The 24,507-nt window shown below is 34.6% G+C and overlaps 2 protein-coding genes and 1 pseudogene across 12 annotated transcripts in view; 1 reads left to right on the forward strand and 2 right to left on the reverse strand.

Moving 5' to 3' along the window:
- CCPG1 (cell cycle progression 1) overlaps window positions 1–5,206 on the forward strand; it is a 42,754-nt gene extending 37,548 nt beyond the window's left edge. For 6 of the 10 annotated variants that reach the window (XM_023255331.2, XM_006932514.5, XM_006932516.5 and 3 more), the window contains 2 exons: window positions 359–1,764; window positions 4,030–5,206. In XM_023255331.2, coding sequence (XP_023111099.2) covers window positions 359–1,764; window positions 4,030–4,219 — 1,596 coding nt within the window. In that variant the 3' untranslated portion in view covers window positions 4,220–5,206. Of the gene's footprint in view, window positions 1–358 lie in introns of all 10 variants that reach the window. The other 4 variants (XR_006599210.1, XM_006932515.5, XR_002158358.3 and 1 more) reach the window with 4 other exon arrangements.
- PIGB (phosphatidylinositol glycan anchor biosynthesis class B) overlaps window positions 4,786–24,507 on the reverse strand; it is a 40,157-nt gene continuing 20,435 nt past the window's right edge. For both annotated transcript variants that reach the window (XM_006932512.4, XM_006932511.4), the window contains 7 exons: window positions 23,395–23,535; window positions 15,999–16,050; window positions 14,664–14,875; window positions 13,995–14,059; window positions 7,481–7,694; window positions 5,670–5,850; window positions 4,786–5,159 (listed from right to left, as the gene is read on the reverse strand). In XM_006932512.4, coding sequence (XP_006932574.1) covers window positions 5,022–5,159; window positions 5,670–5,850; window positions 7,481–7,694; window positions 13,995–14,059; window positions 14,664–14,875; window positions 15,999–16,050; window positions 23,395–23,535 — 1,003 coding nt within the window. In that variant the 3' untranslated portion in view covers window positions 4,786–5,021. The remainder of the gene's footprint in view (window positions 5,160–5,669; window positions 5,851–7,480; window positions 7,695–13,994; window positions 14,060–14,663; window positions 14,876–15,998; window positions 16,051–23,394; window positions 23,536–24,507) is intronic.
- LOC111561088 lies at window positions 22,594–22,679 on the reverse strand (annotated as a pseudogene).

Below are 24,507 nucleotides of genomic sequence, written 5' to 3' on the forward strand. Positions count from 1 at the left end.
TTTTGATGTAGCTCTGTGCTGTGCATTTTCTTCCATATGAACCTTCTTATTTTTATATCTTGAAATACATACATATACACTACAAATACATATACTGCATAAAGGGTAGTCTGCAGAAATAGACACGTGGGGCTCCTGGCTGGCTCAGTCGGTAGAGTGATCTTGGTTCTTGGATCTTGATCTTGGTTGTGAGTTTGAGCCCCACATTGAGTGTGGAGATTCCTTAAAAATAAAATCTTAAAAAAAATGGATACTAAAAATTTATGAGTATTGGTTATATATAATTTCATCTTACAGATTTAAATTGAGCTTTTAAATAAGGCATTTGACATTTTTCTTCTCTTTCAAAAAAATTTAGTCATTGAAGGAAAACCTTGCAAGATGTTGGGCCCTTACTGAAGAAGAGAAGGTGGCCTTTGAAACTCAGAAAAAGAACCTTGATACAGAAAATCAGTATTTAAGAATATCTCTGGAGAAGGAAGAAGAAGCCTTATCTTCATTACAGGAAGAGTTAAGGAAACTAAGAGAGCAGATTAGGCTATTGGAAGATAAAGGGACAGGTACTGAATTAGTTACAGAAAATCAGAAACTTAAGCAGCATCTGGAAGAAGAAAAGCTGAAGACACACAGCTTCCTTAATCAAAGGGAGACTCTTTTGGCAGAAGCAAAGATGCTAAGGAAAGAACTGGAGAGAGAACGACTGATAACCATGGCTTTAAAGGTGGAACTCCAGCAGTTAAGCTCTAGTGAATCATATGGCAACCCAGACTCTCCGAATGTATTGACTGAAAAAAAGGAAATAGAAATCTTACGGGAAAGACTCACTGAGCTGGAGCAGAAGCTAAACTTTGAACAGCAGCGTTCTGATTTGTGGGAAAGGCTGTATATTGAGGCAAAAGATCAAAATGTAAAACAAGAAACTGATGGAAAAAAGAAAGGGAGCAGAGGAAACCACAGGGCTAAAAATAAGTCAAAGGAAACATTTTTGGGTTCAGTTAAGGAAACATTTGATGCCATGAAGAATTCTACCAAGGAGTTTGTGAGACATCATAAAGAAAAAATTAAACAAGCTAAAGAAGCTGTGAAAGAGAATCTGAAAAAGTTTTCAGATTCAGTTAAATCCACTTTCAGGCATTTCAAAGATACCACCAAGAATATCTTTGATGAAAAGGGCAATAAAAGATTTGGTGCAACAAAAGAAGCAGCTAAAAAACCGACAGTCTTTAGTGAATATTTACACCCACAGTATAAGTCACGTACACAAAACCAGAATAATAGAGGCCCTACTATGCAAAGAGAGGGAAGGAAAGAAAAGCCAATTCACTTTGAAGAATTTAGAAAAAATACAAAATCACAGAAATGCAGTTCTGAGCATGACTGTAGTGCAAATTTTGATTCTTTCAGAAAGTCTTGTTCTGGTGTATTTGAATGTGCTCAACAGGAATCCATTAACCTTTTTAATATGAAAGTGTTGAATCCTGTAAGGATAGATGAATTTAGACAGTTAATTGAAAGGTATTTATTAGAAAAACTGGATAGTTTTCATCACTGGAAAGAACTTGATCAGTTCATCAATAAGTTTTTCCTAAATGGTGTCTTTATACATGATCAGAAGCTCTTCACAGACTTTGTTAATGATGTTAAAGATTATCTTAAAGACATGAAGGAATATCAAGTAGATAATGATGGAGTGTTTGAGAAGTTGGATGGATATATATATAGACACTTCTTTGGTCACACTCTTTCCCCTCCATATGGACCCAGGTCGGTTTACATAGCACCATGTTATTATAATAGTTTTTAGCATTTATAGATTGGGTAGCATTTTTATCATTTTAACATCTTGGAATGTTACTATCCATAAAGTACTTTTTGTAAAGAAAAAAAAGTGTTATTTGTAAAAGTACTTTATTGCTAGAGAATTTAGAATAAATTAAATGGAAAGATAAAATTTTAATAGCTATTACAAACTGAAAATTTCATATGATCACTTTGACTCGAGCAAATGGTTTAATTTCTGCCTTAAAAATATGTTAAGGAAAAAAGATCCTATTTTAGCCTATCTTGTTTCTTTTCATTATAGTCTATATGAAAAGGTAATTAAGTGAAATTATTTTCCTTTAATCTTTTATTTTTTTACTCACTTTGGGTGAGTAAATTCAGATTTCACTCTGAAATTGGAAGAACTTGTGTGTAACAGTTTGCATTGACCCACTTACTTATCTAATTCCACTTACCAACTAAATTATGATACTTAATAGTTAGTACAAAATTATCTTTGATAAAGGTAGAGGCAAACTTAGCAAGCTACAGGTTATAATATGTGTGGCTTATATGCATAATTTCTAAATAAAACTATTCATTGCTTATTAGTTTTATATTCTGTAACCTGAAACTCACCTAATCTTCAAATGTTAGCTTTATTTTTTTATCTTTAAGATAGTTATATATTATCTTCCTGAATAAATGTAATGTGTCTATAAAATAATGAGACTGATTCTGGTATCTTTAGTCATTAAATATCTAGTGCCTCAATGAGCAAAACAGTGTGAGGCTGCCCTGATGAAACATGAAAAACTCTTGCCATCAAGGAGCTCACAAGCTTTTGGAGAGTTTGGTAAATATAAGAAATGAAGTGAGGAATGGAGATATTGTATGTGGTGGCCTCAACCTGGAGATGTTTTGGGAGGCTTCATGAGTGAGGTGGTCTTTGAACTGAACTTCTTTAAACTGGTGTTTGAAGGAGAAATGAGAATTTGTCAAGCAGATAGAGTAGGACATTCTATTCAAAGAGAACTTCATTTGCACACATTTGGAGATGTGAAGACATGTCCTTTTAAGGAGGCAAGGTAGTGCTGGGGTATGAAAAGATACAGATCTTTTGTGAAGATCAGAAGGACTTCATTTTATGCTGAAAGACTTGTTGCATTTTGGATCATTGGCAATAGCCTGGAGGATTAGTTGGAAAGAGTGAAGCTGGTAGGTGGTCTTTGAAAAAGTACAGACCTGAGCTGATGATTAACTAGGTTAATAGTATGAGTGGGAGAGAGATTTGAATAATATATAAGAAGAAAAATTGGTGGTATTTCTTGTGAAAGAGAAGTAGAAAATAACATTTCTTCCAGATTTCTGGGTTGGATCACTAGTTGGATAGTGGCATCACTAAGGTAAGGGATGCGAGGGCATTTTGAGTAAGGGGAATTGGAATTGAGAATTGGGCTTGGAGGTAACTATTGACAGTCACATGGAAAAAATTAGTTGGCCATTAGATACATGACTCTAGTCCAAATTCTGTGTGCATATAGTCTAGGCTGGGGGTGTTTATCAGAATCTTGGGGAACACTAATACGTAAGGGGTTGTGGAGAATGAAGGCTGAGAAGAAGACCATAGAATAGCATCATGAAAATTGAAAGATCATCTCAAGTGAAAGGAATATACAAACGTGTGTCAAATGCTTTAAACATTAAACAAAAGAGACTGGATTTCTTGGTTGGGGAATTGGGTGGCCATGAATGGCATTATGGACTGTTTTAGTGAGGTAGTGAAGAAGCCTTATTCTTTAGTGAAGAAGCCTGATTATGGAGTTTGAGGAAAACAGTAAATACAGACCTTTGTTTATGAACCTTAGCTGTGGCTGTAAAGAGGAAAAAAAAAAAAAAAAAGACTTTCTTTTGTTTGTAAGAGATGTATAAATATTCCTGCTGAGGGGTGAAGCCAATGGGGAGGGATTGGTTTTGCAGGAGAGGAAAAATAATGGAAACACATCTCATTATTTTATTGTCACATTTCTATTTATTTGTTGAGTATTTCCCCTTTGTTGCCACTACAGTTATGTTTGTCTATTTTTTCTGCCTGTAGGATAAAAGTATAATACTGAATCTTTTTGGTATGGTTCTATTAGGATTATACTTCAGGTTAATTTAACATCCTTTTTCAGTGTTCAGATAATTAATGGAGAAAAACATTAAAATTGTTTCTTGTTTAAATTTAACTCTAACATAGATGAAAAATGTGTTTACTGCTTTCAGTCGACCAGATAAAAAGCAACGTATGGTAAATATTGAAAACTCCAGGCATCGAAAACAAGAGCAGAAGCACCCTCAGCCACAACCTTATAAAAGGGAAGGTAAATGGCATAAATATGGTCGCACTAATGGAAGACACATGGCAAATCTTGAAATAGAATTGGGGCAGTTACCTTTTGACCCTAAATATTGATTGTCATGATTAAGTTAAATTAGAAAATGGTAACAGAAACATGGATGGTATCTACAATGTTTGGTATTGAAACTAAAATGAAATTATCAAGATAATGTCTTTCTATCATTTCTAAGTATCAGTTTGATGACTTTACATTATTACTCAGAAGCATCAAGCAAAAGCTTACTAACTTGCATTTTCCTGTAGTTTAGTTTTGCTGAAATTTTTTTGGCACTGGAAATGTTCAACTGTAGTTTCAAGGAAGCCAGGCATGCAACAGATTTTGTGCATGAAATGAGTCTTCCTTTCAGTGTATGAGCTTAAAGCAAGCTCAAATCCTATGACAAAGTGTAATTAACACTGATATTTGTGTTAAATTTGCAGTAGAGCTTGAAAAAGTACCTTGTGATGGAATTTCATCTTTAACACTTTATAATCTTACACTTGCTTCTTGTCTTTTTGTGGGTTCAAGAGCCCGTTGACTTGTGAAGAATTTGCTGCCTTCTTATGAGCTTGCTGACTTGTTCTCTTGTGAAATTTCTTGCACATCTGAATATTGTGGAAGAAACAATAAAACTACACCATGAGGAAAACTAAAGGTCTTTATTTAAAATCTGGCATTTGTATTAATATATGATTTTATACTTTGTGATATTTTTCATACATTTCCTCAGTAGTGATATTTGGTAAATCAGTTCAGTGGTGTTTTGCTAGTTCATAAATTTTACCCAGTATTTACAGGAGTATTTACGCAGCATCTGAATATTTCTACCCAGCAATGTCTGTTTCTCTAGAAAAGATTTAAACACAGTTGAGAATTTCAGCTTCTGTTGAGTTTCCTTTTTAATTTCCGTTCATAGACATATATGTGACTTCCAGTTCGACCTTCTGGCAAGTGAGTGTGGAAGAACACAGCAGTTCTCTCATAGCTGCTTGAAATTAGGAAAGCACTTATTTCCTAGAAGTAAATAAACGTTTAAATAAATAAAGGCTACGTTTTGCTGAGCACTGTTTCAAGAATTTTAGAATGACCTCATTTGCGTCTCTACCACTTTTTTCTTAATAAAACAATATAGTTCCTTAATAAAAGAATTAACTTGTTAAGTAACATATGTATCTTGATAGTTATAGAACTGGGACGGATTTTCACCAGGGAAAAGACGAATTACAAATTATGGGGGATGGTGGGGTGCCTGCATGGCTCAGTTGATTGAGTGTCATGATCTCACGGTTTGACTTCGAGCCCCTCATCAGCTTGCTGCTGTCAGTGCAAAGCCCACTTCACATCCTTTGTCCCCCTCTGTTTGCCCCTCCTCTGCTCATGCTCTCTCAAAAATAAGTAAAACATTTAAAAAAATATATAGGTGTTGGAAGGGACCTTAAAAAAGTTATGTTGTCTATTTACTTGAGTGCTAAACTTGAGGCGAAATATAAATAGTAAGTTTCCCCTTTTTTCATGTTTTCTTACCTCCTCTAAAATGCTGAAGATGATCAAGTGAGTAGGCAGTGTTGAATCATTGTGAAACTCTCTATAAAGCCAGTTTAAGGGATTTAGATAAAATATATCTGCTTCATCAAGATACTGACTTTTTCCAGTCAGGTCTGGGGGACATTGGAGAAATCTCATTGGAAGTGGGTAGTGGACATGGCTGTGAAGAGAAAGTTAAGTTAAAAGTTACAAGAAGTAATAAATTTTTTTTTTCAAAGTACTCTTAAAATCCATCATGTTCACATAAGAAAATATGAAATTGAATCTTAAATGGGTTCCAATTGAGGTGAAAAAGCAAGCCTTTAATGTAGTTTTCTCAGAGATAGACAATATGATTCTTACACCATGTTGCTTGTTGCCGCAGCAGCATAACCATCAAGTCCAACCTAAAGCATGAAACGTCACTTCAAGGTGGGATAGTAAGTAGTGTGGGAGACTCCATCTTCTGTAACAGTATGCTCTTGCAAGAATGGAAGGGGCCTTTGGGACCAGGTAGGTTACTTGTTAATAAGAGTAATTCCCCATAGGCTTAATTGGCAAGGTAGAAAATTTCATGAACCACAAAGGATTCTCGCTTTCTTCCCTTTCTGCTCTGAAAGGGGATGGATCACATCCTTTAAATAAGTTTTTTCCTGTGTGGTTTTTGTTTTTTGTTTGTTTTAGATTTATTTAAATAAGCTTTAGTAACCGAGCAACATATGTTCACTGATTAAAATCCAAATAAGTAATGGTTTTATTGTGGCATAGAAAGACTAGAGTGCATGTAAAAAAGATGGATTGATGAATTAGGACAACTTAAGCCAGTTGCTTGCACTATGCAAAAGCCATGTTTATAACTTAGCCTCAGGAAAAATAACTATGTGATAGAGGTTTTTGTTATCTATGAAATGCATACAAGTAAATTTACACAAGACCTAACACTTCATGGACTTTTATAATTTAGGAGATGAAAATCTTGCTTCAGGGAGAAAACAGAAACACCTGAGAAAAAGTTGCCAGCCTTCTACTCCAAAGTAGGCATTAGACATTTTTTGCTCCATTGTGCAGTTTGAAAAATGTAAGATAAGAACTTGGTGAACTATTCAAAGCCTAAGACATCAACTGCTACAACCATGTATGAAAAGCATCTTGGTGCCTTTAGAATTCCTGTTGTCTGCAGCATTACTGCTATCATGAGCATGGAGAGATAGTGAATGTCCCACTCTCAGCTCTGGTCTTTTTTATATAGTAGGTGAACCTCAAGTTGAAGGGATACTTGGGGTCTTAAATCAAACTGGTGGCTTTTGCTAGCCAATCCCAACTTTCCAAATTGTGTATCAATGATCCGGCATTGATGATTCAGTTAAGCAGAGTATTGCAAAAGTGTTAAGTTACCTTAAAATGATATCAACTTTGATATTTAGTTGACTATGCACATGGAAAATTAACTTGAGATTGTTTAAAGCCAGGTTAAGTAGGTGTATAACTTTTTAAAAGAAAGTAGTTTACTCTTGTACCATTATTGGGCATTTGGTAATGAATGCAGCTTAGAACAGAAGCATAGGACCAAATGGATATCTTTTAAACTGTCCTGCAAAATTAAGGCAATTTTAGTGTTATATTTCTCAGAAACACTTAATTCAAGCATTAGGATATCATCTAACTGAATTAACTAATTTTTATAGGTGAGACAACAGATATGAAAAGAGATCACTTGATCAGTGGTCAGTTAATTTAAACTCAGGAATCTGAGGAATTTAAGTAGTCAGTTTCATTTTCTTAATAGCATATAGTGGAACAATTTGTATTACCTATAATAAGGAGTAGAGTGGCAAGGCATCATTATAAACACTGAGGCTGAAGATATATTGGGATTATTGTAACAGAGTTCTTGAATATGAGTCATGACATCAAGAGTACCTCGTTGATGAACTAAACCAGTATAGAAGGCGAGGAGCATATTTGATAAAAACAGGAAACTGAGTGCTGGTTTCTTCCACGTTTTGAGGTGGTTTAGTGAGTACCCTGTATGAAGATAGACATGTTGAACCATAATACTGGCACTCTTGTTTTAGGATAGCTAAGCAAATGTTAACTGCAGATACGTTTGTAATCTGTAATGGAAGTAGCACAAACTGTAATGCTGTCATAGACAAACAAGAAATAAGCAATAGGTGATCTTTATAATTTCTCTAAACCATTCACTATCATTGCCCTCTGGTCTTGACCTTTTTCTAGGAAAAAATGATAGTGGAAAAGTATGGCTAGGGAGTCCAACAGACCCAGATTTGAATTCTAACTCTGGCACAAGTTGCTTTCCTTTGCTGAGCATTAGGTTTCCCATCTGCAAATGGGATAACAGTAACTTTTCCAAGTATTAGAAAAATGTATGTCCTGTGCTTGTCATGGTACATAGTAGTTTGTTTACCTATCTCTTCTCTTTCATCTCCCAAGCACTAGCATTGGATTGCATACATATAGTCTCAGTAATTCTGGACGAAGACCAGCAGAGTATCCTCTTAGAAAAATAAACCACCGGGGAGATTTTCAGTAGTTCCTATATGTTTGGTGGCATGGATGGATATCGTCTTCTGAAAGAACTATGTCTTTTTTTGCTACAATGTTGGGCAATTTGGAGATGCTGAACACTTTTTCCATTTGTAAAATAACTCTTGCATGTGGCAAAAAACCCCAAGCAGAACAGAGTAAATGAAAAGTAAAAGTCCCCTGTCCTCCTCCTATAGTCCTGCTCCCCAGTAATAATCATTGATAATGAGCACATTAGGATCTGATGAAAATACCATAAAAGAACAGGCCTTTCCACTGGGAAAGAAAAAGCTTTCTTGCCATTTTGTTCATTCTCCATCCACATGTACTGTCTCCTGGAATTAGATCATTGTTCTTTTGGAATTTGGGTACCCAGAATCTAGTCTGTGGCTTGCCTGAAATTTTAGCACTAATTCCCACTGGGGCCAAGTCACTGTTTTCCATGATTATCACCTAATTGACTGTTATCAGCTGTTTTAGCTTGGCTCAATCACTAAAAACAATTGAACATGAATAAAATTAATTTTGAACTATTCCCATTTAAGGACATTAACATAAGGTTGGCCTAGGAGGGATTGTTTCAAAAACAGGACTAAATTAAGATCTATATTTCACTTGAATCACATCTAGTACTTGACACTAACTGAAGACACTCATTCTTTCAAGTTACCATTGTTGCAGATTAAGAAAACTGTTAACATTCAGTTTAGGAAAAGCTGAAGATACCTTTCATTGTACACTTAAATGTTAATTAGATACGGGGGCCTTAACAGCTTTTCTTTTATCTATATTCATTGCTTTGAAGATTATAGATAACATAATGCATATAAACAATATAATTGAAAATACAGCTATTGAAAATAATAATGAAAATAACTTCATCTATTCCAAGACATTTGATACCTGCCACTTACATGATAGCTGAATCAAATTTGTGCAAGAAATCTTAGATACCCAATTTTGTTCCTCGAGGAAATGTTTTAGATAACATTACCTGTAGTTCATTCTATTCATCAGTTGGAGTATCACACATCCCTCTCACCTAGTGCCTCAGATTACAAAAAGCTATCAAGTCTATCCTGGCAAGGTACTTTAGAAGACAGCTTGCCCTCAGGAATATTCAAATAAAGTATAACTTGGGCATCTGGGAAGTGGTACACTAGTTAACAATTTGTTCATTCACTAAATGTTCCTTAAAGTTTTTCAGAAACTGGCATTAGGGAGACAATGTTATGAGTGACTGATACAGAACTGGAGTACATGGTGGTGAATGTTGTAAAAATGGCATTTGAGGTAGAATGCTGGAAGAAAATGTGCTTGTATTTCCAGCTTCTTCAGTAAGGAGAGGAGTCTTAGGTAATGCTTCTATTTCTTTGTGGTGATTTTAGGATGGATTCTTTGAGAGAGAATTCAGTCTCCATATTATTTGTGGAAATAATACATAGAAAATGCTGGGAAGAGAAGGAAAGAACGAACAGTTGAACACACTTGAATTTGAATACTGAGGGTTTTCAAACTGATATTGAACATTTCCAAGGGGATTTCTGAAACTGGAGTTGTTAAAAGGAGAGTTGGAAATATAGTATAGCTACCGTGCTAGTCTGTGCCACAGGAGAAGCTTAGGATCCGTGGTTTTCTTACAGGGAAGTACTATGGTTTCTTCACCATTTTAAAGAGGCAATTAACAAGATCCTAGTAACTGCTGCCCAGTAAGTTTACATAATTGTATGTACAAATAATATGGAGATGCGGCTCTCATTGAAAGGATCCACCCTAAAATGAACTAGCTTCTGAAAGGAATAATCCTCACAATGTAATGTAAGTAAGCATTACCTAACCTGAAATGTGAGACCTCTCCCAATTACTGAAGATTCTGGGACCTTTCTATCTGTTCTATAAACCACTTACAGAAATCTGTCAGCCTATCATGTAATTTCTATGAGAATAAAGACGTGGTAAGAACCCAGTGACTACTTGTCAGGATACAGATTCCTTCACTTCACATACAGTAGTCCTCCCTTCTCTGCGGGGGATACATCCCAGGACTCCCACTATGCCTAAAACTGCTGATAGTTGAGAACCCTATACTCTTCCTATACCTACATACCTATGATGATGTTTAACGTACAAATTAGGCATGGTAAGAAGTTAACAATAACTAATACTAAACAATTATAACAGTATGCTATAATAAAAGTTGTATGAACGTGGTCTCAAAATTTATTGTACTGTAGCCATCCTCTTTGTGATGATGTGAGATGATAAAATGCCTATGTGATGAGATGAAGTCTGGTGAATGACACAGGCATTGTGACGTAGCATTAGGCTACTACTGACCTCAGGATGGTCAGAAAGGAGATCATGTACTTCTGAACCACAGTTTACTGCAGGTAACTGATATTGTGGAAAGTGAGCCATGAGTAGGGGCAGGCCTACCATAAATTCTAACTCAGTGCTAAATAACATCCCAGAATATTTAACTTTCTTCTGTTACCTATGCCAACAAAGGTACATAAAAAAGGGTATACAGGAAGTTTTTGTAAGAATTTATAAGAAAGTGAGAATTCTCTCTGGGAAATGGGGCTAGATTATTCAGAGGGTGACAACTATAGGGTTTTGTCTTTTTGTACCATGAGTATATTTTTATAATACACACACTGGGTTCTTATCCAATCACTATCAGACTATTGTTAAACCATTATGTCCCAGTTGACCACTCTCCAGGATAAAATCTAAAAACTTGAATATGCAAAGAAGGCCCTGCATGAGTTGGTTCCTTTTTTACTCAGCCGTATCTTCTAATCATCACATGATTTATCTTGATATACACAATTACTTTTTAAGTTTTGGATACTTAATGTTACAATCTGTATTCTTAAGCAGTAACTGATGAGTTCCTTCTTCCCAAGGTAAGGTTCATTGTAATGGAGAGGATGAGAAAGTAAGGGGCTGTATATTCCTGACCCACCAGGTTTTACCAACCAGAGGTATTTCTCTGTGTTGAACTTTTCATTTTGAAATACTCTAGGAAAGCTGTTAGGTTAACTTAAATTCAGTGTTTACATGAGAAAAAGGGTGGTTTAATTCTGTAATGTAACATACAAGAGAATGGGCCTGGGAAAGAAAGGCTTTATTTTTATTTGAAAGGAGACTTTATTAAGAATAAGAGTAATAAGAATAATGGGCACAGAGGATGGTATCAGGAAGAATTTTGTTTTCCTACTTTGCTGAGGAAATAAAGCTATTTTCATCTTCATGGCGAGAAGTCCTAAATAATGCCAAAAACAAAGATGTTTAAAGGCATTATGAGCATTTTATTTAAAGAGATGAATATCAAACCACCTAAAAGTTTAAGTGATTCTGAGAAGAGGAACTGGGAGGGTGGGAAGGGAACCATTGTTTTTTAAAACAAACTTAGGGAATGGCTTTTGAAACAACAGGCATGTGCAATTTTGACAAAAATAGTATATGGAGAAACAAAGTGGCCTAATCAGAGATCAGCAAGTTTGCATTGGCCGCTTTGGTAGAAACAAATTAAGCAGATACTCAATGTAGAATTAGTAGCAGATGTTAGGAACCTCATCAGCACAAATGACAGAGGTTCAACTAAAAATTTCAATGTTACTAGACCAATGGCACCTGTCTTACAGATGAGGAAACTGATGCACAAGGTTAGATCACTAAGGATAAGAGCCAAATATAGAAGATATGTTTTCCAGAGTTAGGTCCTATTTTGAACAGTACTCAGGGAAATTCAAATTAGGCAAGAGAAATTATTGGAGATTGAAAAAATGGCTGCAGTTTTTCCTCTTCATGTGTCCAGTCCCTACCTGAGCCTGAAGTTTATCTCTCCTCTCGAATCTGGCCTGGCTTTGCGACTTGCTTTGACCAAAAGAATGTGGTGGAATGGACAGTGTGCCAACTACAGACATAATAAGTGAAGTTTTAAGCCACTAAAAGGTGGCTGCTACATAGCAATTGATGGAGTTGTGTTTATATAAAAATCAGGTTAAAAGGTCACAAAAGAACAAAAACAGATTTGAGATATAATAAAACTCAAAATTTCATGACACAGACTGGACCATTTAAAACAACTCCAAAGAGAACTACTGCCTGCTACTGTTCCTGAACATCCAAAGATTAATGTCTGTTGGTTCACTATGGACTCTTAGTGGGAAAAGACGTCTCCTAGGAATTAGAATCTTTAGGTCTAATTCAAGGACTGTAGATACATGTATCCACAGGAAAAGATCACATTCTCTGAGAAGATGAGGGGTTTTGCTAGTTCCTGGTCCTTTATGGGTCCTTCTGAGTGGACACAGGATGGCACAAAGGCTGATTATCATTCATTAGAAGGGGATCTCTTCAGCCCTCATCAGCATTTTATCTCAATCTCTGGGACTGGAAATGTCACCAGGAACCTGCCATTTAAACAATTCATTGTTTTGGACTGGGAATGAGGATTCACACACAACTCAGTCTTTCTCTAAAACATTCTCTAAAGACAGAAGGCACAGAAGTGGAATGCTGGCAAAACTCAAATTATACAAATGGAATGAAACCAAATTCCTAAATTAACCAAACAACAACACCACACACAAATATTTGTCCTCCAGTATGGCAATATACCTGGGCAAAAACCAAACAATTTATAACTTTAACTCCAATTCACATCATTGTAAAGCAAAAATTTAAATCTGAATAGTGGTTCATAAACAGATTTGCTCTGGTGAATGGCCCCAGTATTCTTAAGACTTGCCAAATAGCTGTTCTGTTTGATGCCTATATTTTTGTGCCTGCATTTTTATATGACGTAAGACTATAGAGACACAAATGACCTTTGGTTTCAGTACTTCAGATGTATCAAATATTTAGATTGTGTGTGTGTGTGTGTGTGTGTGTGTGTGTCTATCAACTGAAGACAGTACATCTGAGATCTGTAGATGATGTATACTTGGTCAAAGGTGGCTGCCTACCCTTGGGTGGTTTGCTGTTTTTTGGTTTTGTTTTGTTTTGTTTTGTTTTGTTTTTTAAGTAAAAAGTTTGATGCCATTGACTACCTAGTTTTTCCCAGCCTCCAGTCTCAGTTGATTACTTACTTCTTCCCTCCCTAGTTCAGTGATTTTTTTTTTTTTTAGTGATTATTTGAAAGAAGCCACCAGTCATTTATTCTGAATTAAACTTGCAGTTAGTAGTTTCAATTTCAGTTTTTCCAAACCAACCAATGTAAAAATTCACATTTTCCAGAGTTGAGGAATAGAAGACTTTGTACAAGTCATATGTAAAAAAAAAAATTGCTGCAAAGACCTAGTGGAAAAATGGAGAAAAGGTCAAAAATAAAATCAGAGGTATGCATCACTTTAAAAATTGCATAGGCATTAGAGTGAGTCTTAAAGGGGTAGATGTGTACAAAGAAACATTAAAAAGTAGTTTCAACAGCTATAAAAATATTTTTTATTTATGGAATGAAGAATTTCATAGTCTGATCATAAACTTAAAATGCTAAATAGACCTATTCCATTACTTTATAGGGAAAGATTTCTAACAGCCAGAAATATTACCACCCAAAGGCTTTGGATATTAAATCCTGTTTTTATTTCACATTACAGGACACAGGAAAAAGTAGGCTGCAAAAGGAATACTGCAGTAATATAATTTGTGATTAGGAATTTCTCATTTAGCTTAGTTAAAAACTATTTTCGTGTTTTATGGAAAATTTATTGTCTTAACTATTTCTATATAAATACAACTTTTTCTATATTAAATAAAAATACTTACCACAGAACACCATGCAAAATGGTAAAACTGGATAGATAAACCTGAATTCTTTGTGGCTCAACATGCTATAATAAAAACAGATATTAAGAGAAAATAGTGTTTTCTCATATTACATGACAGTTTGAGAAATAAACATATTTAAAATGAAATATAGTTAACATCTGTTTTTCTAAATACTGAGACTGAATTTCATGCCTCAGGAAGCAGTCTCTTTTTTAGTTATGAGATGATGTGTTAAAAGTAATCCTAACATTTGATGTCAATGTGAAATTCTAAAGTACAATTACATTCTAAAAAAGATTTCTATTACCAATCCAACTAAGTCCTATTACTCAAATTTGGAATAAAGATATATACATTTTCATTGAAAAATATAATTTCTCTGGTCCTTCAGTACTTAAAATTTTGGTAGTTTCAGTTTTTAGAAGCAAATAAAATGTTTTCAACTTCTTAAAAATTGATTGTAATCCTTGACAAGTGAACTAAAGATATCAGAAGTATTCATTCTGAGCATCAGCATAATTATTATCTTTTCTGTCTGCTAAATAATATCACTAACGAATCATAAGAGTTAATACATGTCCAGAAGACAGTTTACTTTTTGAAGAATTTAGTTAATTTCTTGGTAGCATTAAAAAAGTCTAATTATTTGCACAAATAGAATCTTACCTGTAAACTAGCAGTGTCCACAGTATAGTTACCAAAAGTATTCGGTACCTCTTTGGGGCCAGAAAGCAGCCATGAATAAAGAATGGTAAGTGAGTACCCAAAACAGCTGGAAATCCTTGACTGAAGTACCAATGCCATGGATGAGAACCATAAAACGTTCCCAAATTCTGTAGCACGTTAAATTTCAAAAAATTATATTGAACCAGGGTCCACTGGGATAGTTGATGGAAAAAGAAATAGAATTGTATTAGTGCCAGGTATGAATCTTTGGCATTAGAGAATTTGGCAGAATCTTGGCATTAAATCAGGAATGAAGTTAAAAAAAAAAGATGATAGTTTATATTAATAATTTTGACTAATGACCACATGAAATCATTCTTTATTCATTTTTTTAAATTCCAAGTTTTAATATGTTCTTTTGATTTATAAGCTAGTTTCTGCAGTTTAAGAAAGCATGATTAAATGTTGATGTGTATTTTGATAATATAAGTTTTACATGCAATAATAGATAAAGATCCTCAAAAATAGTTTTTATGAGTATGTGTGTTACTGATACTCAAAACTTTAGTACCTTATGATATCACACATTATTAAGATAAAGCTTTGAAAACATTACCATTTGAATTAAAGCACAAAGAAGATAGTAACATCAACAACAGCAGTTAACAGTAAGTGGTCATTTCTCCCAGGCACTGTTGTAAGTAAGTAAGCCTTTACATGCAGTATCTCATTTAACTCTTCAGCCTTATGAGACAGATACCACAGTTATTTCCAGATAGGGAAGGTACATAATATGGCAAGAAAGGTACATAACTTATCCAAGGTCACATAGGTAATAATGAGGGCACTAGCTTTCAAACTGTGGCCGTTTGATTCCAGAGCCCCTAAGTGACTTAAAATCAAGGAAATTAAAACAACCAAAGGCCATTACCAACAGTCATGACATTAAAATATCAAACAAAATGCTTGAAGAATAGAGAGTATTTGGATTAATTTGGAATTCTGAATGATTAACTTGGGGTCAATTAAAATCATTTAAAAAGTTAACCTTTATTGTTAACAAACCTGACTTAATTGTACAAACTTGACAAAAATGTCATAAAATAGACTCCTTTTAACTTCAACTAGGAATACAAAATTATGTTTTATAGAAAGCACAGCAAATTGAATGAAAGGTATATGCCAATAGCTTTTTTTTAATGTATCCCATAAAATTTTAAAAAAGTGATTTGCCTGTGTTCCCAAATATTCACAGATTAAGAAGTCAGGTTGAGTTTTTAGTGTAATAAATGGTTAAATTAAAAATAGCTGTTAGTTTAATATGTTTTTACTTACTTGACCAAAAAAAACCCGATCAATTATCAGGGACAAACTTAAAGTGATAAATCTGAAAAACAAAACAGAAGAGTGATTAATATTCTGAACCTACTGAAAATCCAATGTTGGCATATGGCTTCGCAAATGCTTGGTATCAAAAGTCACTTTAAAAATGCTTTACAATTTTGCCAACTGAATGTGGATTTACACATGTTGAAAGATCTTCCACTGACAGTGGCTGTGTTTAAGGAAAGTTTCTAAATTAATAAACACTGTATTATCTATTGCTGTACAAAATTACCCCACAACCTGGCAACTTAAAACTATGAACATTTATTATCTTACAGTATTGTGGGTCAAGAATCCAAGTGGAGCTTAGCTGGTGTCTCTGAGTCAGAGTCTTTCATGAACTGTCAAAATGTTGTCTGGGGCTACCGTTTCATCTGAAAGCTTCACTGGTCCTGGTGGGGAAATTTGCTTCCACACTCTCTCACATGGCTGTCAAGATCAGGGATCAGTCTCCCATACGTGACCTTTTTCTTAAGACTACCTCCGGACATGGAGATCGGCACCTCAGGGTGAGCCAGCCAAGACAGAGTAAGGTGGGCACCAACCTGGATGCCACAGTCCTTTTATAATCCAATGTTGGAAGTGTCATCCCTTCTGCCACATTTCTACTTGTCAGAATGGAGTCAAAATGTCCAGCACATGCTCAAAGGAAGGGAATTACACAAGTACATGAATATCAAGGGCATGGGATCAATGGGGGCCATCTCAGAGGCTGCCTACCATAAACATATACACAGAAAAGTACACTATGAATATAAGCTTTCATGAATCATCACTATATTAACACAGCTGTGTAACTGTCATATAGATTACAGGATATGGAGCATTAGAAGCACTTCAAAAGGCTTCTTCATCTTTCCAACCAATCTCCACTCTCTTCCCAAGGGTAACCACTATCCTGACTTCTGATAGTGTAGATGTTTTGCCTTTTATTGAGTTTTACAAAAATGAAATCACACTCTGTGTACTATGTCCAGTTTCCTTCGATCATTATGTTTATGAGATTAAGCCACAGTTTTTTGTATATTTCAGTAGCTCATTCATTTACAATACTATATAGTATTCCACTGAATACGAATAACATACCACAATGTATGTATTCTGTTGATGGACACTATGCTTCCCTTTTTTAACTATTATGAACAGTGCTATGAATGTTCTTTTATGCAACTTTTGTTTCCCATATACATTTCTGCTGAGTATATACTTAGGATTGAAATTACTGGACCCTAGGGTTTAGGTGCAATCAGCCTTAATAAATTCTTACAGTTTTCCAAAGTGGTTGTATCAATTTATATTCCCACAGGAATATGTAAGGGCTCTGTATCTTTTTAGGCCATTTGGGTAGATGTACACTAGCATGTCATGATGGTTTTAATTTACATTTCTTTGATGACTAATGAGGTGAGTATCTTTATACTTCTTGGCCACTTAAATTTTATCTTCAGGTCTTTTAATCAATTTTCTATTGCTACCTTGCAGATTTTTACGAGTTCTGTATATAATTGATTGGAATTTTTTTCTTGGTGATGTTTTTTGTATTGCATGTATCTTCTGGTCTGTGGCTTGCTTTTTCACTCTCAGCGATGAATCTGATGAACAAAAGTCTTAAATATTAATGTATTCAAATGTATTTATCTTCTCCTTTATAGTTAATACTTAACTATGTTCTATTTAGGAAATCTTTGCCTGCCTCAAGTTCATGGAGATATTCTATCATATCCTGAAGAAGTGCCACTCTCTTACCTTTTCGTTAAGATCTATAATTCTTTTGGATATTTATTCATTCATCTATTTGCTTATGGGAAGAAGAGTTAAAGTTAATTTTTTCCCAAATGGATATCCAGCTAATTATATATTTATTGAAAAAAATTATCCTTTCTCTACTGCCTTATCACTGTTGTTATAAATGAGCGACTATATGTCTGGGCCTGTTGCTGGACTATTGTGTTCTACCAGTCTATTTGTTTTACCTTGCAATAATTCTAAGTTATTTTAATTACTATAACTTTGTAATAAGTCTTAATATCTATTAGTGTAAGTCTTCCAACATTTTTTTTCTATGATTCTTTTAGCTATATTGGTATTTTGCATTCCACTGAAAAATTTAAAATCCGCTTTATCGATTCATACACATACACACCCCATACTGGGCTTTAGTTGGAATTGCACTTAATATATAGATCACAATTTGGAGAGAACTGATATCTTTAAAATATTGAGTCTTCTGTCCATGAAGATAGTATATATACTCTTCCATTTATTTAGGTCTTCATTAGTTTCTCCCCAAGTTTTATAACTTCCTGTGTAGAGTTCTTGTACACCTTTCATTATTTTATTCATAGAAATCTGATGTTTTTTGATGCCACTGTAAATTATAGTTTTCCTTTTTTTATTTTGACATAATTCTGAGTGAGAAAAGTTGCAAGAATAGTATAAAGAATTCCCATATATACTTCACCTAGATTCCCCAAAAGTTAACATTTTACATATTTGCTTTATCTTTTTCTTTTCTCTCTTTAAATATGCATTTTTTCCTGAACCGTTTAATTAGTTGCAAACATCATTCGCCTTCATCTCTATACTTTTAGTGGTATTTCCTAAAAATAAGAAAATTCTCTTACATAAACCACAAATAATGAGAACCAGGAAATTAATATTAAATTTTTATGGCTATCTAATTTACACTTTGTTCAGGTTCTGCCAATTGGCCCAATAGTGTCCTTTATACAAAGAAAAAGAAAACCCTGATTATTTTGTATTCACTTGTTGTATGTCTGTAGTCTCCTTTAATCTAGAATATTTACTTAATCTTTCCTTATCTTTCATGACTGGCATATTTGAAGAATACAAGTCAGTTTATTTTCTAAAATGTATGTCACTTTGGGTTTGCCTGATGCTTTCTCATGATTAGATTCAGGCTATGCATTATGGCAGTAATACCACAGAAGGGTCAAGGTGTTTTCTCTGCTTCTAATCAGGAGTTTCATGATACTGACCTCTCCAATTACTGGCAATGTTAACTTTGATCACTTCCAAAAAATTTATTTATTTATTTACTTAAGATTTTTTATTTTTAAGTAATCTCTGCACCCAATGTGGGGCTCAAACCCACAACCCTGTGATCAAGAATTGCATGCTCTACCGATTGAGCCAGCCTTGAGCCCCTTAACTTTGATCACTCGATTAAGCAAGTATCTGTCAAGTTTCTCTACTGTAAAATTATCTTTTGTAATTAATACATATTTTATAGCAAGATACATTGAGACTACCCACTAGTTTTAGTATACAAATGGCAATCAGTATTCATATATTGACCTTGTATCCAGTGAGCATGCTGAATTTATTTACTAATCCTAATTGTTTAGATTCTTTCGGATTTCCTACATACAGTCATGCCATATAGTTTTACTTCTTTCTTTCCAAGTATTTGTTTTTCTTGCCTTACAGCACTAGCTAGTACATATACTGTTAAACAGCAATGGAAATAATGAGCATACATGTATTGTCTCCAGTCTCCGGAAAAAAGGATTTCAGTGCTTCAAGACTTAGTGTGATTTTGCTGTAACATTTTATAGAAATCTTTGTCATGTTAATGAAGACGCCTTCTATTACACATTTTCTAATGGTTCTTCCCTTCTCTCCCATCATGAATAGGCTTTTAATTTTATCATATGGCTTTTCTGTGCCTACTAAGATAGTCAGATGAATTTTTTCCTTTATTCTGTTAATGTCATGACTCATACTGATTGATTTTCAAATACTAAGCCTACTTCACATTCTTGGGCTAAAACCAATCTTGGTTATGTATTCATTCTCCTTTTTAATATATCGGTAGATTCAATTTGGTAAGATTTGTTTAGATTTTTGCATTCATAGTCATGAGAGAGATTGATTTATAATTGACTTTTCTTGCAAGGTTCCTTGTCAGATTTGGGGATCAAGGGTATGGGATCTTCATTAAAGGAGTTGGGAATTTTTTTTTCTTCTATTCTGTGGAATATTTTGTGTGGATTAATGTTTTTTCTTCCTTAAATATATGGTAGCATTCACCAGTTAAGCCATCTGAGCCTGGCGTTTCTTTAAGTTCTTAATTGCAAATTCACTTTATTATATATAGTACTATTCATATTTACTATTTTCTCTTTTGCCAGTTTTGGTAAGTTGTATTTTCCTAGGAATTCATCTATTTTATTTAAGTTGTCAAATTTATTAGCAAAAAAGTTGTTCATATTATCCTCTTACCTCCTTAATGTCTACATGATCTATAATGATGTCCCATACTATGTTTTGTCTTGCTAATTGTTGGTGAGAGAATGTGGCAGCTGAAAGACAACTGAATTATGTTTGATTTTACAGAATGAATGACAAAATGATGTCCCAAATTCTCAAGGTCATGTAAAAGGCAAAAAGAAGTAGGTCCATACATATTAGAAATTTTCCTAAGACTAAAGCAAGATTTTTCTCCATATTTAGAGATACTATTCTTGTCTGGATATGCAACTGTTTTTTTTGTTTGTTTGCTTGTTTTTTCTTTTCTTTTTTTCAAAATAAAAAGCCCAAGGTGTAGAGGTTTTTGGTTCAAGTCCCAGTTCTGACCCTGATCAGCCAAAAGAGCTTGCAGGTATCATTTTCTTCCCTGAACCTCCACTGCCTCATCTACAAAGTGGGAGTGTTTAGATTAGATGAATTTTGTGTTTTTTTTTTTTTAAAGTGAACTCTACCCCCAATGTGGGGCTTGAACTCATGACCCTAAGATCAAATTTCATGCTCTACCAACAGAGCCAGCCAGGCACGCTGCAACTGGTTATTTTGAAAGGATGCATGAGGCGCTTGGGTGGCTCAGTTGGTTTAGTGTCTGACTCTTGATATTGGCTTAGGTCATAATCTCATAGTTTGTGAGTTTGAGCCCCATGTCAGGCTCTGCGCTGACAGAGTGGAGCCTGGTTGGGATTCTCTCTCTCTCCCTCTCTCTCAAAATAAATCTTAAAAAAACATTAAAAAAAAATAAAGTGTCCTTAATACATAAAAGGCTGTTGGCTAGGGCCAAACTCTATATACCAATACTTGAGAGTGTAAGACTAATTAGGACTGTGAATCATATTTGTCATGCACTGTACAATTTCAAAGTATTTTCTTTCTTTTTTTTTTTTAAACATTTTTATTTATTTTTGAGACAGAGAAAGACAGAGCATGAACGGGGGAGGGTCACAGAGAGAGGGAGGCACAGAATCTGAAACAGGCTCCAGGCTCTGAGCCATCAGCCCAGAGCCCGACGCAGGGCTCGAACTCACGGACCGCGAGATCGTGACCTGGCTGAAGTCGGACGCTTAACCGACTGCGCCACCCAGGCGCCCCTCAAAGTATTTTCATATACGTTATCTCATTTGTTCTTTCCTATATTTCCCTTTAAAATAAACAAGTATTTGATCTATATTAATAGGCTCCTTCAGGCCTTTACAACTTGAAGCATGCTGATTCCCTAGACCTGGCAAACTCATGTTCATGTTTGATGTTATTTAAAACTTCCCCTACTTTATAAATGTTTCCCTATGTAATGCTTCCCCTTCAAGCAGAATTAGGCTTTTTATTATCTTTTTTCCTATAACATTTTTGTTATATAACTACTTAGAACACTTTATATTGCTGGTCAAGAATTATTGTTATATCTCTTTCCCCCCCACCAATTTTGACCTTGGGAGCAGACACTGCATCTTCCTCACTTTTGAATCATCAAATGCTTGATACAAAACATCAATACTTGTTGAATGAATAAACTATACATCGTATTGCTGATGAGAGAAAAAAGGCTTTTCATCTCCCTGTGTAAAAGCCTACATGATCTGAGCCTCTGCTGTCTCTCTGACCTCATTTATCATGTTCTTCCAAACTCACTTTCCTTTAGCTCAGTCTCATTGCTGTTCCTCAAAAATGCCAAATACACCCTTATGTCAAGGTCTTTGCACTTGCTGGTCTCTGTCTGTAATATTCTTTCCTTATCTCATTATCTCAATTCCTTTAGGTTTTGGCTCCAATGTCACCTTATCATGGTGGTCTTCCCCATTTACCCTATAAAAAATAACTGCTTCCCTCCTACACTAGCATTCTATGCTTATCTCTTGTTATTTTTCCCTATAGCATGTATTATCAGTTGATCAGTTGAGTAATATCATATATATTACTCATGTTTTTAATGGTCTTCTCCCACTACAATATAAATTTCATAAAGGCAGGGACTTTGTTAAGTTGCTATATCTCTGGCACCTGGGACAGTACCTGGCACATACTAGGATTAAACATATATTTACTGAATGAATATAATACATTAAAAACAATGTTAATCTGAGAAATGACAGCAGTGGCAACTTGGCTTCCAGATGATTTAGCCCTTTTTGACTCCTACCCAAAAATACTCAGACAGAGTGAATACTAGTATATTAAAAAAATTACTGTTATAAGAGTCAGAATGCATGCAGCCCTTTCAATAAATAATGGTTTTGGATACTCTACTAGATACTTGGGATACGTATGATCCTAGGAGCTCAAAATTAGAAGAAATAGGTTGTTTTTTGCACAGGGGCCATGCTAATCTTCTTTGTATTGTTCCAATTTTAGTTTAAACTTTTTTGTTTTTACTGTTTATTTTTGAGAAAAAGAGAGGGAGAGAGAGAGAGAGAGAGAGCGCGCGCGCGAGCGAGTGGGGGAGGGGCAGACAGAGACAGAGACAGAGAATCCAAAGCAGGCTCCAGGCTCTGAGCTGGCAGCACAGAGCCTGACTGTGAGATCATGCACTGAGCGGAAGTTGGATGCTTAACTGACTGAGCCACCTAGGTGCCCCCCTAACTTTAGTATATATGCTGGTGAACTGAGCACAGAAGACATGGGTTTCAATCCCAGTTCTATCACAGCTACCAACCAATGACTCTAGCTAACTCGTTTTTAATTTTGTCTGTTTCCTCTACTACAAACTAAAAATACCTACATTGTCTAGATCCAAGAACTGTGATCATGAAATAATACTTAAATACACATTATAAATTATAAAGCCTTACACAAATATAAAAGAATCACGTATTTCTAAAATGTATTTAAGAAACATTTAGGAAATGAAGTATAAAAAGTTCTAAATTAGAAAAATTGCAAAGAATCCCACTGAAGCAAATTAATTACTATTAACCATAATCATAAATATAAAAATATAAAATATAAATTTGGAAATATTGTTTCCTTAGTCTGACACTTCTCATTGACATTAAAAGATATAATAATTGACTACAAATGTAAAATCTTGTTCATAATCTATATAGGTTATTAAAATTAATAGATGGATTGTAGCCATACTTACCCTATAGGTAAAAACTGATACAGAATAAGATCAAGCTTTTTCTGTTCTTGCCAGAAATGTCTGAAGACCAAAGGTATCCATGGAATGAGAGCTGTGGGACGAATTATGAAGGCAAGTGCCACCAGGGATGAGTACTTGACACTATAAGCAAGGAAAATGTGTTATAGGAAACAAGTTTAGAAGTGATCTACAATTTATGCTGTAATATAACATTTAAAAAAATAATAGCATTTTCCTTTTGGTATAAATAGCTGTGTGATCTTGGGTAAGCTACTTATACTTCTGACTCTTAATTTTTCTTATCCATTAAAAGAGGTAATATCTAAGGTTTTTTCCAGCTCTGATATCCCAATTCTAGTCTTTTAAATTAAGAAGCTATTCATTGTCTTAATGTTGGTCTTGTTTGCTGAAAGGTATACTAATTTTTAGCTATACAACTCTGCCAATTGCTTTCCTGATGGAAAAATGATCAAGTCTCTCTTAAGGAGATAAAAGAAAGTCACACAAAACCATTCTCTAAGAAAAAGAAAATAAATGCATTTAAGGAAACATTAGGATTATTTAGGCAATGATGAGCTTCTGAGTACACATGATTTTCTTTTGAAAGTAAGCTGCTAATTTTATCCAAATGAAAAATATGTATGTATAATTGATTAAAAAAAACAAACCCTACTATACAAACTCTAAGAGCATGGATAGAAATGTGGATTTTTATTATTAGGACTTCTCTCAATAACTGGCTAAAGGAGACTAATAATTTAATCATGAGGACTACAGACAGTAGATTATTACATGGAAATAGACTTAGCCCTGCTTAAAATTAAAAGCAGGGAAAACAAAACAACTTTATGGTACCATTATATATCTATTAACTAATAAGTAGCTATAGAGAAATTTCTGATGTTGGTGAGGATATAAGAGCAGGGATTTCAAATTCAAGTGCCTACAGAGACCACATAAATAATAAAAATGAGTGATGCAGACCATGGGGAGGCTCTGATACACGAAGGAATCCTTGCCCAAAATGTTGCTGGGCCTCTCATTTTTTCAAAAGAAACCAGAAATCCAGATTTTATGTAAGATCTCCCAATTTTAAAATGTTTCCAAGTAGTT

This window comes from Felis catus, chromosome B3 (genome assembly GCF_018350175.1).
Source record: "Felis catus isolate Fca126 chromosome B3, F.catus_Fca126_mat1.0, whole genome shotgun sequence".
Lineage (NCBI taxonomy): Eukaryota > Metazoa > Chordata > Mammalia > Carnivora > Felidae > Felis > Felis catus.